Source organism: Leptidea sinapis, chromosome 30 (genome assembly GCF_905404315.1).
Source record: "Leptidea sinapis chromosome 30, ilLepSina1.1, whole genome shotgun sequence".
Lineage (NCBI taxonomy): Eukaryota > Metazoa > Arthropoda > Insecta > Lepidoptera > Pieridae > Leptidea > Leptidea sinapis.
This window is the reverse complement of record NC_066294.1, coordinates 9520071-9536392: the sequence shown is the minus strand read 5'-3', so window position 1 is coordinate 9536392 and position 16322 is coordinate 9520071. Positions and strand designations below refer to the sequence as shown.

The 16322-nt window shown below is 34.8% G+C and overlaps 1 protein-coding gene across 5 annotated transcripts; it reads right to left on the bottom strand.

Annotated features, from left to right (window-relative positions):
- Positions 1-1181: 1181 nt before the first annotated feature.
- On the bottom strand, positions 1182-15815 carry LOC126973682 (myosin-9-like). Of its 5 annotated transcripts, none has more exons than XM_050820994.1 (21): positions 15669-15815; positions 14517-14671; positions 14015-14083; positions 13891-13935; positions 13602-13719; positions 13469-13528; positions 13001-13374; positions 12708-12915; positions 11812-11942; positions 9333-9460; positions 8716-8869; positions 7785-7967; positions 7136-7251; positions 6597-6832; positions 6114-6250; positions 5614-5732; positions 5022-5139; positions 3968-4099; positions 3771-3878; positions 2103-2311; positions 1182-1337 (listed from the first exon to the last, which is right to left on the bottom strand). In XM_050820994.1, the coding sequence occupies exons 1-21, from the start codon at positions 15703-15705 to the stop codon at positions 1319-1321; spliced, it is 2856 nt and encodes a 951-aa protein (XP_050676951.1). In that variant the 5' UTR covers positions 15706-15815; the 3' UTR covers positions 1182-1318. The 5 variants fall into 5 exon arrangements, with proteins under 5 accessions (XP_050676951.1, XP_050676953.1, XP_050676952.1 ...); XM_050820996.1 differs by having other exon boundaries at positions 3983-4099; XM_050820995.1 differs by having other exon boundaries at positions 13001-13365.
- Between the last annotated feature and the right edge of the window lie 507 nt (positions 15816-16322).

Below are 16322 nucleotides of genomic sequence, written 5' to 3'. Positions count from 1 at the left end.
TCACACTTGAACTGCCACATAGAACAGAATATTTTTTACTTATCATTAAATCTGAAATCATCAGAACTCTGATTTTGTCATCCATCAATTAATTCTAATCGGCATTTATTTTTCTAATGGCAATGAAATTAATATATACAGGTAAATAAAAAATAGGTACGCGTACCTATTTTTTTCTGTGTCAGAGCAAGTAATCTATATAATAATATTAGTTACGATTAGACCTACAACTACTTTGAATTGATTGCAGCATTCCAACACGATTTTTTCAACGAATGTTTTGAGCTTTTTAGGTTCATTCTTTTACTGGTTAAAAGGTCACAGAATGGTATCCTAGAAATGACATAAGAAACATAGGAAGACCCCGCCAAAGATGGGAAGACGACCTTGCCAAATTTGCAGGAGTGACCTGGAGCCGGGTTGCCAGGGACAGAAAGGTTGGAGGAGGCCTATGCCAAATGGCAAACAGCTGAAGACTACCTAGATTTTATTTAAGTTAGATATAAGATATTGTATTGTTGTTTTCAGTTGAATAAAAGGCTTTATTATTATTATATTTTACTGGGCAAATTTACATTAATTATTTAGTATAATTATACTATTTTCCATGTGTAGGTACTACGGGTGATCAAAGGGAATCCTATTACTAAGACTGATGTCCGTCCGTCTGTTTGTAGCTCGTTTAAACGGTAATAGAAATGGGCGAATTTGAAAATAGCTACACTTTAGTACCTATTTACATAGATATCAGGGTTTTGGTAAATAAAAATGTGACATCAGAATGCGTCACCAACAACATTTATAATGCTCGTGAATGAGCGTTATTTGGTGGTGGTGGTTAGCCCTGCATCGGAAACTCTGATAAGGCTGAGTTGCATCATATTAGCTGTTATACTTAAGGGCTGCCAGGTGTAAACAGGTATGCCTACCTTTTATTTTTAATTATTTAGTCACCTGTCTTTTTTATTTTAATACAAAATTGAAATTCTATATTTACGATAAGCCATGGTTGCGAGTTAAAAATGCCCATTTAAGATAAGATTTATAAAAAAAAATCATACCCTGCAGAATCAAGCAGTGCGATCTTAGGCTATCAAGTTAATGTCGAATGCCTAATTATTTAACACTTTTGACAGGTGGCAAACTGAAATAAGGTCTAAAATGTCAGTAAAACAAAAAAAAATACTGCGAAAATTCATTTACCACAATCACTAAATACCAGGACAATAACAAGACAAATACAGGTTACAATTTTCACCGTCTCTATTTTTTTATATAAGAATATGTGTGAAAGTAAGTGTTGTGATGTGGCCATGCTTCAAAAGAAGATGAATTTTCTGAAAAGAAAAATGTTTATTTAAAAAAAATTATTTATAATAACGATTCATATTTAAACTAACTATTCGCATGATTTTATTCGGTAAACATGCACCTACATGACAACACGTTTTCAGAAAAATTCTGAAAAGTTGCCACTAGATATTATTTTCATTTAATCACCAAAAGACTTAAAATCGAAGAAGATTCAATGTTAATCCCAGTTTTGTAAATTTTCCTCGGTTGAAATCAAATACGTAATTTTTGTGTAACTTATCTGATATCTATTACCTACAAACTAGCTGTGGTCGTGATATGTTGTGAATAAAATTTAACAGTTAACGTTATTTATATTAGCCAATGGTAAAAAGAGGTCTAATTCCTTTTATAGCTTGATTACTGGCAGCTATAGCTGCTCCATAACTTTTTCTCCATGCATCGATTTTGATCAAGTAGGATAAATGCTGCTACGCTCAAGGCATTATATTAGCCTGTACAAAAAAAAACAAACAGACGGACATTTTAAAATTTTATTTTTGTATTTAAGATACCCATTAGTATTTTTGTATTTTCCACTATCACCTACAATCAGTTATTTTGTAAAAATATTATCTAATGTAAGGATAGGTCGTCTCCTGTTGTTATAGGAATTAATATAGGTAGATAGATCAGTTACCATATATCTTTCCAGTTATAGTTCTCAGGTTGCGCTTAAGCTAGCGAAAAGCATTTAATGTTTAATTTATACTATGTCAACTGATTAGTATTCCACTTCTTATTCTTACCTCTCTCGTCGATTTCCGCCAGCAGCCAGCTCATGCTCTAACGCAGCAATCTTCTCCTCGTGTCTAGTTCTCTGCGCCTGCGCTCGCCGCTGCTGTTCCTCTAGAGCCAGGACGATCTTCTCTAGCCGATGGATTTGTTGCTGTTTATTCTCTAGCGTAGAAAATAGGTCTTGAATCTCGTCTGCTTTGGCAGCTATTTGTTTATTCACCTTAAAAAACATTGTTATAAGCAAACCATTTTAATTCAAATTCAAATATTTTTATTCAAAATAGTATGTGACATCACTTATTGATAGTCAAAAACTACTTCCCATTCCAACAAGAATGCCTAAAACCTAAGGAGAATGAGCGCAACAAACTCAGCGGGTTTTTTTTTTCAAAAAATAAAAAGTGATATTGTACAATTAAACTTATTATTAATATTAGCCTGAAGGCGGTCGCTCCATTCCCAATCTGTGGTTTTATTAAGAAAGTCACTTATGTTATAGTAATCTTTACCACACAGACGTTTTTTAACAATTCTTTTGAATAACGTAAAAGCATATTCATCACCCCACAAAAGTCTTACTAGCCCGACTTAGCTGAGTAGTAGGCATTATAAGGTTTTAACATTATGGTTATGACAGTTTCTAGAAAATTCACTTATGTGCCTATGAATATACATTACATTATCAACAATATATAGAGAAGCATCAGGCAAGATGTTAATTTTGTTGAATTTTGCTCTCAGTGATTCGTTAGGACCTAGGTTATAAATAGCGCGAATAGCCCTCTTCTGCAGCAAAAATATTGTATTAATATCGGCAGCGTTGCCCCATAGCAATATACCATATATAATAGAATTACTACGATCGCTTATCATTCGTTTCATTTAGAGGTTAAGCTGCAGCTGATATCGAGTTTCTATAGCTACTGGGGACATCCACACACGGAAGATAAGCCGTGGACCTCTTAGGTGCAACTTCCGATATTTATAATGACCAATAATTTATTGCCCCTTCTGTAGTTCTCAATTCTACATCACTATCACCTACAAAGTCTGAAATAAAAGCAAATTGTTATTTATTTGATGCCACGCAACAAGTCCTAACAAAGCCAACTAAAATTCTATACTTGCGATTCGATGTGCGACTGACATTAAAACAATAAATAGTTACAAAAGGTTCCCGGGTATAAACTGCGCTGTATTTATCTGTTTCTCTAGATCTCTAGATCCAACTTCACTATGAAAATCGCGGTCAGTTTTGCAAAGTGCATATAAACATAATTATTGTATCACGAAAACTTTCTCTTGATGAAGAAATACCGCAAAACAAAATATCACCACGTAGCAGTTCTGGTATTATACTTTTTATATTATTTTTTATATTAAACTTTAATAATTTGTAACTGAGTCATTCGCTCAGCGGACGCCATATTTACTAAAACTAGGGCTTGGATTTTTTTGTAATGGCTCGCATAGTGTCATCGTCTCGAGCGTTTTCACGGTAGGGCCTGATGGATAAACCATTCGCTAGATAAAACTATGGGGCGGCCAAAGTTTCGGCTGGTTGACGCTTAAATAAATAATACTATGCTCTTAGTGGCAAACCCCCAAATTTTAACATAAGTTTTACAGCTAAAGTGCATTATCAAAACAAAAATAAAAGCAAAAATCCCCCATCTCACTTCGTCTACTATTTTCATTCGATGTTCTAAGTCCTGCTGTAAGGCGCTGAGCTCTCGACCTTGCTCCGTCTCCTTTTTCTTGAGCATGTTGATCAGCTCCTCACGAACCTGTTCCACTCATCAGTTCAGTAAAAATCAAATTAACTTCTGCATAGCATTGACGATGCGGAAAACATTATATTAGAGTGAAGAACAACCTTGATGATTCTTGCCTGTGTGCGTGACGTTTTATCCTGTTGCTCGAGTTGCTGCTCTTTCTGCATCAGCGATTCTGATAGCTCTTCATTGCGGTGAACAGAATCCAGCAGACCCATTTTAAGACTCATTATCTGTAATATATTAATGTTATTAACTAGCCTTGCCGGACTTCAGCCTAGTTAGAGCGCTTCCACTACGTCCGATCCGAATTCTATCCGTGTCCGTAAAAACACGGTCCGGACTAGTCATAGAACTATTTCTATGGCTACTAATTCTAGTTTACCAACGTCAACCGTTAGAAATAGTTCTACGATTAACCCCGGACCGTGTTTTCACGAACACGGATCGGATTCGTATTATTATCTGCACATTTTATTATATATGCAATTATTATTTCAAAAAGATAATAGTGCTCATATACACTGCTGTTACAAAATGCTTACAAACGTAACATTTGAAAACATGACATGATGCACGGCACGGAGCACACTAGAACGGGCCGCGCCCTAGCGACCCTGCTGTCACCTGGACACAATATGTTTACAAACAAATGATAACTAATATTTTACTTGTTATAATTTGTTAACTAACAATTTTGTTTAGAAATCTAAACAATTTGTTATGCTTTTAAAGTGATAACCCTCACTTAGTTGCAGAGGAGCAGAGTTTAGCAGGTTATCAACTGTAAAGTAGACACATAGGTGTAGATGAAGCCACAATCTGAGAGTTGAACGAAGCATACAAGATTTTATGATAATACGTCACTCGAACGGTTAGCTCAGTTGGAAGAGCACTCGCACGGAACACGAGATGTCGTGAGTTCGAGTCCCGCATTGTCCATTAAATTTTATTTCAAAATTTTATTTGTGTTATTTATTATAACAACATTACCTAAGAAGAAAACGTTAAAACACATTGAGATCAAAGTAAGTCAGAAAATGTTTGTAAACAAGTATTTATAACAGCAGTGTGGGAGTACCTATAAATCTACTAAACCAAGAAGATCCAATGAACATTGGTGATGGTCGATGTAATGTACAAACAAAATTGTACCTCTTGCTGTAAGTCCTGGTAGCTGATGCCATTGGGTGCTTCCTGACAATTGACTGCTGATCTGTAGTGAGCTTGCAAATTATGAACATAGTGTTCATATTGTATAACTTTCTGTTCGCTAAAATAAATAATTTATCAAATTAACGTTTGGTTTTTTTCATTTTCTTCTGATGCCATACTATCACCTAGTAATTAAATGTATTGACAGACTCAGCAGGATATACAAAAAAACGAAGGGTATATGATTAAACTATTTCATACAATACCCTCAAGAATAATGTAAAATATACCTAAATATTATATTTATTTAGTATAGGGAGTGACAATAACATACAAGAATAATACGATACAATAACATATTACATTGCAAGAACACTTAATAATCATTATGAAGCTTAATTAGTTCGTAAAGGTGCTTTGACATGGGGATAAGACCTAACGGGTCGGGCAGGCATAATTTTTTTTCTAATTTATTTGGCCCTGTTATATCAGCACGAAGGCACTTTCTAAGAAGGTGCAACAAATAAATTTATCAATGAAGGTCGTCCCACATTTTTTTAAATTTCGTATAACGTAGTCATTGGTGACTTACTTTAATTTAATAGCTTTCGTTTGTTGTCGAATCTGTATTTGCATCTTATTAATGATTTCCTCTTTACTTAATAGTTCAGCTGTTAATTTTTGTTCCAAATTTGCTTTGTTGTCAGATTCCTAAAACATTTTCAGCATTGCAAATTTTAGATATATTTTATCATACAAATAATTGAACGGTAAGGTCGATCAGCCAAACACCCGCTTTGTAATAAATTATTATTGTGTGCAAGTAGACAGACTCCGGAAATTTGTAAATTGATAAAAAAAAATATACATACTTCTCGCTGGCGTCAAATTAATAACAACTAAATCTCGACACACTATAGGCACTTGCTCACGAAGACACAAAGCTGATGTTTCACTAAAGGACCTTTGTATACCTTAAGGTATATTATAAAACGAATCTGGAATATAGCTCTGTAAAAAAAACATCGGCCAATTTATTGTTAATCATTAAATAATTTAGGCTACAGTACTTTAGACTGCAGGAGTACTCACAGCTATTTTTGTGAGAGTTTCCAAAAAGCGAACTTTTTCTCTTTTACAAGCGGTCACTTCCTCTTCGGTTAAACGTAAAGTATCTTTAGTTGCTTGTAAATCAGACCAAAGATCCATTTCTCTTTCAGTGGGCAAATCTGAGAAAGAAGGAACGATTAAAGGGAGTCCACCATGTATGACTAGTCCATATTTAGCGTTACCACTACTTGATTGTATGCTTATAAAACCAGTCTCGCAGATTTCGTAAAGTTGCCTTTTTTGGAGAATCGACGAGAACTGATTATGTCTTTTTGGAAAATTTGTTATGGATTATTATTGCACAAAGTAAAGGTCCAAACAGTTAAGTTTGTTTTGGTTTCCCAGTTTGATCATTCCAAACACTCCCGTCTACATAAACCAAAAATAATTTTGCAACTTATCTACGTTCATCCATGCTATATACTCTACTTGATCAAACCAATTGAAACTGAAAAACCTTATTACCTGGATTAGGTTTATTGATTTCAAGTTCAACAATTTTGGCTTGTAACGCTTCAATCTCATTTTTGCTTTCACGAAGAGCATCTTCTAACGCCACTTTCAATTCTCTCTCTTCTTGTACTGATTTTTGCTCTTCCTCTAACGCCACTGAGATTTCTTTTAATTGCTTTGTCATTTCTTGAATGCTGGTCTTATGTTGTGAAGTCATTATTTGTATTTGGTCTTTTAATTCGCTGACTCTATAATATTACAAATTTTACAGTTTAGACCTACCAATTGACTAGAATTCTTACTCCACTAACGGCCGTTTCCAATAACCTATCTATCCTTAGTTTAACTCACTAGACGTAAACAAATCTATCCTTTTACGCTTACTTACATTTCAATAACCTATTGAAAGATATCATTGGACTATAACTATATTGCACATAACTATGGATAGATAAGATCTTGTCATTAAACAGTGACAGCAATGTATCCGTAAGTTAAAGTAAGGGTAGATAGGTTATTGAAGACGGCCGTAAGCAGATTTGAGTACTTACTCGGCTTGTAGGGCATCGCGCTGCTGAGCTAAGTTGCTAGTTGTATATTCATTAGTTCTAACAGATTCTTTAAGTTTTCTAGCCCTGGATTCGAACTGTGCTTCCTTCTGTCGACTCTGCATTAAAACAATTACTATTTGTATTATACTACATCGAGTTTCTTATTAAATTGTATATGAAAATAGAACAGCACAAAAATATAATACTGTGTAAAACAATTACACCTTATGAAAGAGCTTGTTATGTGAGCTATCTAGAAAACGAGAATTTGACAATGTGTTTTGATATAAGGGCACTCCCTAGATATCTATTAATAAGGCTTTACTCACGTTTTTGTCGGTGTCGGTACCGACTAGTTTCGGACCATTCGGAGGTCCTTGAGACTCAGTAATAGGTGGGACGTTGCTCAGTAAGAGGTGGGACGTTACCGCGAACCCACCAAACTCACCCTGGTGAAGGACCCCCGAATTGTCCGAAACTAGTCGGTACCCACACCGACAAAAACGTGAGTAAAGCCGTACTAACATATAATTTAATAATGACTCACGAAAGTTTTAATAATTTCATATATAATATTCCTAAATTTGGTTATGTATCGCCAATAAAGACTGAAAGAATCAATGCATCGTTGGAATTAGTGTCAACATACTTGATCTTCCAAGCTCTTGACTGTGCTAGTAAGACTGTGTATGCTTGCTTCAGCTTCCCGCAGCTGTCTGTCCATCTTAGCTATTCGCATCTTTTGTTGTTTGATTTGTGTCTCAGCCATGGAAAGTTTCTCTTTCATTGCCGTTTTAGCAGCACGCTCCTCCTCTAATTCTTTTCGAACTCCCTGTACATTTCATACAAAAACTTACTTTTCTATAATTCTGTGGTAAAATTTTTCATTTTATTATCCAATAAAATTGCTAAATCTTTTAGAATGTTGTATTATATTTTAAAATATACTCCCAAATGATATTAAAATATTTTCAATTAAAATTTTTTATTGTATCGTAACAAATAAGTTAACATCTAAGGCCTATTATAATGTGAAAGATTATTTAAATGATACAGATATTGTTATAATCATTTGAATTCTATTGTAACTTTTGTACTTCATCATGACTTGTACTAAATAACTTAACTTATACTTACTTAACTTATAAGTTTTACAGTCAATAAAGATTTTTTTTAATTTGAATTTGAATAATGGTAATGTGTGATGGCCCATGCGTGATTTTTAAATAAAAGGCTTTTTTGGACCTTTAACTTTTATAGATTAAGTATCTATTAATGTTAAAATAAACCAAAAACAAAATGAATTTATAAAAGTTATAGTATTGCTATACTATGAATTACAAAAATACCAAATCGTTAGTCTTTAGTCTACTTAAACTACATTAGTTGATAACTTCAAGTAGGCTTTAATTTTTCAAATTAGATGTATATCACTAATAAAGATTGCCCTTAAAATTAGATTTTATTACTTTTTAGAGTTTTTGTGAGTGTTGGGGGTAATTTTAATTACAATACACAATAAGGCTGAACAAGTTGCGAGTAAAGTAAGCAAAAAGAATTATATATTTAAGGTACATTACCACTAGAATTTTTGATATTTCACTATCATTAACAATCTCATGGATCTCTGTGACGGGCGCAGGTTGTGCTTTTAGGTCCTGTCTAAGACGAGCAACCTCCCGAACAAGTGTCTGTCCGACCGAGATCAAAGTGGCCCTTTCTTGACAAGCACGCCTGAAAGTCACAAAAATGTAATCCATGAGCTATACAAACAACTTAAGCTAGCTTGGATAGTGAAAATAAAATATTTTAATAAAAGGCATAAAAGATGCCTAAAAAATGAAAAAATGATTCATTTAGAATTCTTTTTTATGTCATTTCTAGTATAGCAGATACTACTACCGCTTCGGAAACGAATGGTGCTCCGGGAGAGTTCTAGAGGCGCAAGAAACTCTCCATGCATTCCTTTTTTGCGCTCTTTTTAATGGAATATACAACATTGTACTGTCATCGCTATTGCTATAAAATAATCATAATCTAGTCCCAGGCTGTCCGAGCAGTAAGATAAAAGTGTATAAATTTACCCTTAAATTTATTATGTATCTTATGAAGCCTTCTAGAATTAGTTACAAGCAATCCCTTATTTCTAGTGTTATAATAATGAATATCACTATTAAGTGCAAAAAGGTGATATTACTTGGAAATCAATAAGACCATGTCTACAGCTTCATCTGCTTGATTTTTCAGATCACGTAAAGCCTCACACATGTCCAATCCTTGCTGGTTGTAACGAGTAATACGCTCCAATGCTTCACTGTCAATTTCCTAAATAATACCAATGTTATTAATAATATTATAATATACTAGCTGACCCAGCAAACGTTGTATTGCTATATAAAGTAATAAAAAATAATGAATAATTAAAGTTTTTTTTACCTCCTGAGAAAATTACAAAGATTCTAATTAGTTATTCATTTTAAACTATTATTTTAATCTAAACAATATATGTTTTTAAAGTGATAACCCTCACTTCTAGGATTAATACACAAATAAAATTTGAAAAACAAAATTTTATGAAGCCACAACCTGAGAGTTGAACAAAGCAGACAGAATTTTATAACGAGGCGGTACTCGAACGGTTAGCTCAGTTGGTTAGAGCACCGGCACGGAACGTCGGAGGTCGTGGGTTCGAATCCCGCATCGTTCATAAAATTTTGTTTTTCAAATTTTATTTGTGTATTATTTTAATATAATACACAAATAAATATTTTGATTTCTGAACGACGGGGGACACATCATAGGAAAAACAAAATTGTTGTTTTTATTTAATTATGAGTATTTTCATAATTATTCACATTTTAAACCTTCTCTGGATCTCCACAAATAATTCAAGACCAAAATTTGCCAAATCGGTCCAGCCGTTCTCGAGTTTTAGCGAGATTAGTCTCGCAACAGCAATTCATTTTATATAACACTTTAAGAAGGATACCTTTTGTTTTAAGTTTATTTTATAAAAAAGTTTAGGCTTTTTATTTATCTATTGAGGCAGTACGAAGTCTGCCGGGTCAGCTAGTAATTTTATATAATAGAATATGTTCAGTAGCGGTGGGGAAAACAGATAAGATATAATATGGAACAACGATGATTATGAACTCTTGAGGAATTTAGAATTAAAACATGCGCCAACTTTTAATGCAGTGTTGCGTTGAGCTTCGTCATTAAAACGACAGCTTAATTTCCATAGACGTGTTTGCGTGTGCTTGTATCTGTACACGTATCTCTGTGTGCGTGAAATGATACCATATTAATAACCCTCGACCACCCTGAATACTGGGGAAAATTGGTGTGTATAGAGTATCGAAAATGTTATGAAGTGCGTGGTTGTGGCATTTAACCAATTTTTTTTTTAATTAATACAAATATTTAAAAATGGTTTTAGAAGGCACTGATTTCAAATATGATGACGATTTTGAAACCAAATTAGGACACGTATTTACTTGAAAATGTATTTAGATGGCTTATAAGGAAGATATTCGGTTTTGTTATGGTTCTGTACCCAAAGGATACCAACGGGATGCTATAACTGTATATATATATATATATATATGCTTTAACCGCTATTAACCGGTTGACCTGTTGAAATTTTCACAGAATTAAGAATATGACATCTATTTCGTGATCCAAGATGGCGGATTTTTTTTTTCAATAAAAAGAACATGGGTATCATTTTCAAGATTTTCCGGGAGTGTCGATTTCAAATATGACATCTGTTTTGAGATCTAAGTTGACGGATGTGATTTTTCCAATAAAAACAACTTAACTCACGCGCCTATGTCCATCTAGACATGTATATAATCTAAGTGCACAATGTATTGGCGCCAAAATGAGAAATCTATGTAAAATAAATAATATACCTATTGGTAAACACAACGTAATATACACTTTAATATTCACAGAAGACATACAGAAAAAGTTGTTTTAATATCAATGATATTATAGTATTAAAAGAGGGGAACAATTTGCTCTTTGTGAAAACAATTTTGGCGTAGTTCTTTTTTATGTCAAGTGCAGGTTGTCCATAAAAATGAGCTTTGTGTGTTCTCATGTATGTCCATGTTCTGTATGTATGTCCGGGCGAAATAAACTAGGTACTGAATAGATTTTATTCTAATTTTGCTTAAAAATAAACAGAGGTTCGGACAACATATTGGCTACATATCACGCTGGATGCAAGCAGGAAAATAGTATATTACGCACCTAGGGAGACAAGTAGTTCATTTTGCCGCGGAATATTGACAATGGTGACCCCCGCATGGTGACAATCGCGGTTGGCAATATCTGACTATCTCACGTGGTGCGTATACGATTTTTATTCCCACCTGGATGAAAAAGCTCTCTTAGTCCTTAGTACGAGGGACAAAAGTCGTCTTCTTGGGAGAATCGGCATCGGCATTTTCATCGAGGTGGAAAAAAATACTATTTTTTCAGTCCTCGGTGTCCACTCGGATGACGTCACAGGCACCACTTAAATATACATGGACAGAAAATGCCACGACAACACGGATAACAAAATGCAAATACTTATATTTTATAATATGTTTCCTTAGATTTAAAACAGGTTCGGAATTTTGTTTATCTAATGTACATAAAATATTTAATAAATATATAGCGCCCACCTCTTTTGCAACGTATTCTTTTAACCAATCAATCAATTCTTGGCGCGCTGTAAACGCCTGTAGACACAAATCGGCAAAATGTGCGGGAATGCTGAGCGCCTTATTATGCATTTCTTCCAGTCTAGATTCATCTATACACAAGTTAATTATTATTTTTTTTATGACAGTATAGGACGAGACAAGGAGGACGTTCAACTGATGGTAATTGATACGCCCTGCCCATTACAATTCAGTACGGATAGGATTTTGGAGAAGCCCAACAATTCTGAGCGGAACTACAATAGCGTTCGTCATCTTGAGACATAAGATGTTAAGTCTCATTTGCCCAGTAATTTTACTAGCTACGGCGCCCTTCAGACCGAAACACAATCATGCTTACACATTACTGCTTCACGGCAGAAATGGGCGCAATGTAGTACCCATAATCTAGCCAGCATCCTATGCAAAGGTAAAATAAGTAGTAGTTCCACAATAACAGAAGTTATAATTTAAATAAAGATAAAAAAAAATAACCTTTTTTACTTCCAACGAGTTTGTACCTGATAATCAGGTTTGATCAGGGCCCACGGTTAAAAGTTGATTTTATTGACTTCATCATCATTATCATCAACTGGAAGACGTCCACTGCTGGACAAAGGCCTCCCTCAATGATCTCCATGGTGATCTGTCCTGTGCTGCCCTCATCCAACGTATTCCAGCGATCTTGACCAGATCATCGGTCAACCTTGTGTCTACCAACACTGAGTCTTCCGGTACGTGGTCGCTATTCGAGGACTTTTCTGCCCCACTGGCTATTTGTCCGTCGAAGTATGTGCTCTGCCCACTGCCACTTCAGTTTTGATTGACTTACAATTTAAATAAATAAATATAAAAATTTCGTAGCAGTAACAACAAACCTATATGGCTAGCATTAAATATTTCGAGGTCCGTTTCAGTCGAAGTGGCACCAATATCGCGACATAGCTGCGTGATTTCATCTGATGTCCAATCAGCAACATTAAACATAACTAGTTCATTGGTAACTTTGTCACCTGGAGAACCTCCTTCATTTATTAAGCGTTCTCTTATTCTTTGCAAATTCTCAAAAAGTTTAATAACAGCTTGCTGGAAAAATTACATAATATTTACTCAACTCGTGTATTAAGGTTTATTATAATTTTTTTTGAACTGTTATAGAATTAATACTTACTTGTTTTAAGTCCAACTCCTTTTTCAAACTGCAGAATTCTTTTTCTCTCGCTACATACTCATCTTTCGTACTTTTAAAACCAGATTTATCTAAACTTGACGAAATTGGAGTAGTAGGTCTAACCAATTTGGTGGGAGTTCTGGGTTTTGTTATTGGCGTACTTGGACGACTGCATGGTGTATTAGTGCGCAGAATATGAGCGGGGGTGGTGGGTCTACTTGATTTTACTGGAGTTTCAGGTCTACTAGTAGCAACTTTTGGAGTTTCGGGTCGGCTGGATGTTAGCTTTGGAGTTTGAGGTCTGGTAGTAGCTGTCCGTGGTGTTTGAGGTCGTGTTGGTGCCTTTGATGGTAGTTCATCACCCTCTGAGACTACTGTGAAAAGATGACGGAATATTTTAATTTCCATTGCTAACTAACAAATAAAGATTACAATAAGGCTGTCTATACGTATTATGTATATTCTAACCTACAACCGCTGCGGCTTCTGTCTCGCCTAGCGATGACTCTTCTTCGTCGTTCCGATTTTCTGTCATTATAAACAGCAATGTAGTGTATTTATTATTACAATAAGATAATAAAAAACAATATAAAGTTTATACCATAATCATATGTGATTACTTCCTTTTGACATTCATCAGCTAAAGATTCATTCGTATCAACTTCGACCATTTTCGTGTCTTCAGTAATTTCAAAATTAATATCGTCTTTGTCACTATCCTAAAAAAAATAAGGAGTGTCACTGAAAGGATTTAGATTAAGAATCACAAATTAGATGTGGCGAGACCGTTAGTCTAGCAGAAAGTGTGTTTTTCTAATCACTGGGTTACGGATTTGATATAGTTGCTTTTGTGTAAAACAAGAGTGTAGATGCTATGGTATGTTCCTTACCGCTGTCTGTATTTGTGACCCTTCAATATCCAAATTTCTGTTTATCTGAAATAAATAATATACATCACTTTTAGTAAAATAACTTCTTAAATATATTTTTTGTCCAATTGATGTCATCACTTACACGAGAGTCCTTTAATTTCACGTCCGTTTTTGAGTCTGACCTTCCATAGCGCAGGATCGCAGATTTAACCTGAAATAAAACGGTGCAAAAAAAAATAACAAAAAAGCAACCTACTTCAAAAACAAAATATTTGCGAATTCTTCTACAAGCTGTAGAATCATCATATCTTTAGAGTTCTCCTAAGTAAAATGAAATGAAAAATATTAGACCATGTAGTTACAATTATTGTTATTTTTGGAATCCGTGTCCTCCCACCGCGGCCCCTCTCGCCTCGTCACATCGTGCTTACGACACAAGCACATCTCACCTATAATTACACTACATATAGTAGTTATAAACGTTCTCTTGGCTCACACTGACTCAAAAAATAACTATAATAATTGGATAAATGTCTTGTGTGCTAACTTTATAACAGTGTACTAGACGGTGGTCTCATGCCGTTGCCATATGGCAACGTGAGCAGACAGGAAGTATATAAGTAATATATAAAGATATTTTATACCTTAGACACAGCTTGGGCAGTTGTGGATCGCACTGGTGACCGCTGCGACGATGGCGGAACACCAATGGGTGCGGCATTGCTTCTGTTGATGGCGTTCTTAGCGGCACGAGCGGCCGAGGCTGCGGTCGGGCGAGGTGTAAGTTTCGGAACTGCATCTGAAATTTGTTATTATAGATGAGAAGTCGCTTCATTGTGTGTCTTCTACAGTATTTATCATGGGGAGTGTTCCGAAGTGCTGTTTGACCTGATTTCTGCCACCGTATATCACCTTCCACCACCACCTGGATGTTTGGCGCTCCTTCCAGTCCGGTTTCAAAGGAATCTTCTTCCACGTACACAACCAAGCTGTTGATTGTTGAATGAGCTTCGTATGTGTTTTCTAGTTGATACGTCACCCTTCAAAAAAAGCGCGTACACCTTTCTAAAACGCCAGCAACGCTCCTGTTACTCCACTGTTACAAGAGAATGTGGGCGGCGTGATGACTATTCCATACAGTTAAATTTGCTGTAATTTTTGAGCATTAAAAGTATAATAGATTGAATAGTAGTCTATCGAAAAAAAAAAACTATTTTCCTGTATTTGCGTCCTATGTTCTCGGTTGGAAGTGGCAAACAAGTTTCTAAGCAAGCTTAAAGCAGGTAGCGTTTGCACTTTCACGTATAGTGGCCAATAGGATTTTAATCGCTTACTCACCTCTAGGCAATGATAAGTTATCCAAGTATTCTAGTACCACTTACTAGTTAAATTATTACATTTAGAGGCTAATCTTGTTCGACATATTTTCTGAGATCATTTATACATCTAGATAGACTGACAGCTTTGCAAACGTCGAAAAAAATATAGACCTTAGAACTAGCCTCTATTTTGAACAATTCACGCACACTAACACAAAGTGCCATACAAATCGCGAGTGTAAGACGTAGCTTGTCACAGTGAACATTATTCCTGGTCTGTTTTTATCGGTTGACTAACAGCGAGAGACTATCTAGACGTATAAAATAATTATCTAAGCATATTTTATAAGTAACTGTCATTTCACTTTATAATAAAGAACTCATTGTATAGATTAACTAACTAACTAGATACCACTAACTTAATAACTATAAACATATAATATAAATAAGAAAAAATTAACGAATATTCCAACTTACGGGATTTCTCCTTTTGTGTTTTAAGAGAGTTTGACATTATAATGCATTAAATATATATCAGTACATCTGAAAAAAAACGTGACTAATTTTGATGACAAAAAATGGATGTGTCTCGAAATAACAACAAAAACGTCTATGTCATTATTGTTTCTAATTTCGAATGTTGTCTTTCGTATGTTTTTCTCACTATATCTTGAGGTTGTATATTGGATAAAATTATTAGAGCCTCTTTATTTTAACAGCGCGGTCGTGCACGACGGCCTGCTTATGGTTGAACATAGCCTAGCTAAACTCTAACCCCCTTATTCATAATGGTCCGCTAACTTTAAACAGCCGCTAAGGAGTGTTTTTTCTCATTCTGACTTAGGTGAATAGAAGAAGACAGAACGAGAATGACGGCTGTAGTCTTATAAAGAACGGAGTAAGCAGATATCCACTACTAACACTGACCTGTATCAATACCACTAGACAAGCTGAAGAAAGTTAGCCGCCCAGATTTTTTTTATTTTTTTTTTATTTTTTTTTATTACATCGTTAGTTCGCCATTTGTTCTTGATTGTTCTCTATAAACATTTGTTTGTTCTCGTTTTTTTTTTTAATTTGCATTTCATTAAAATTGGTAAGGTTAGGTTATGTTAGAACAGTTAAAACAAC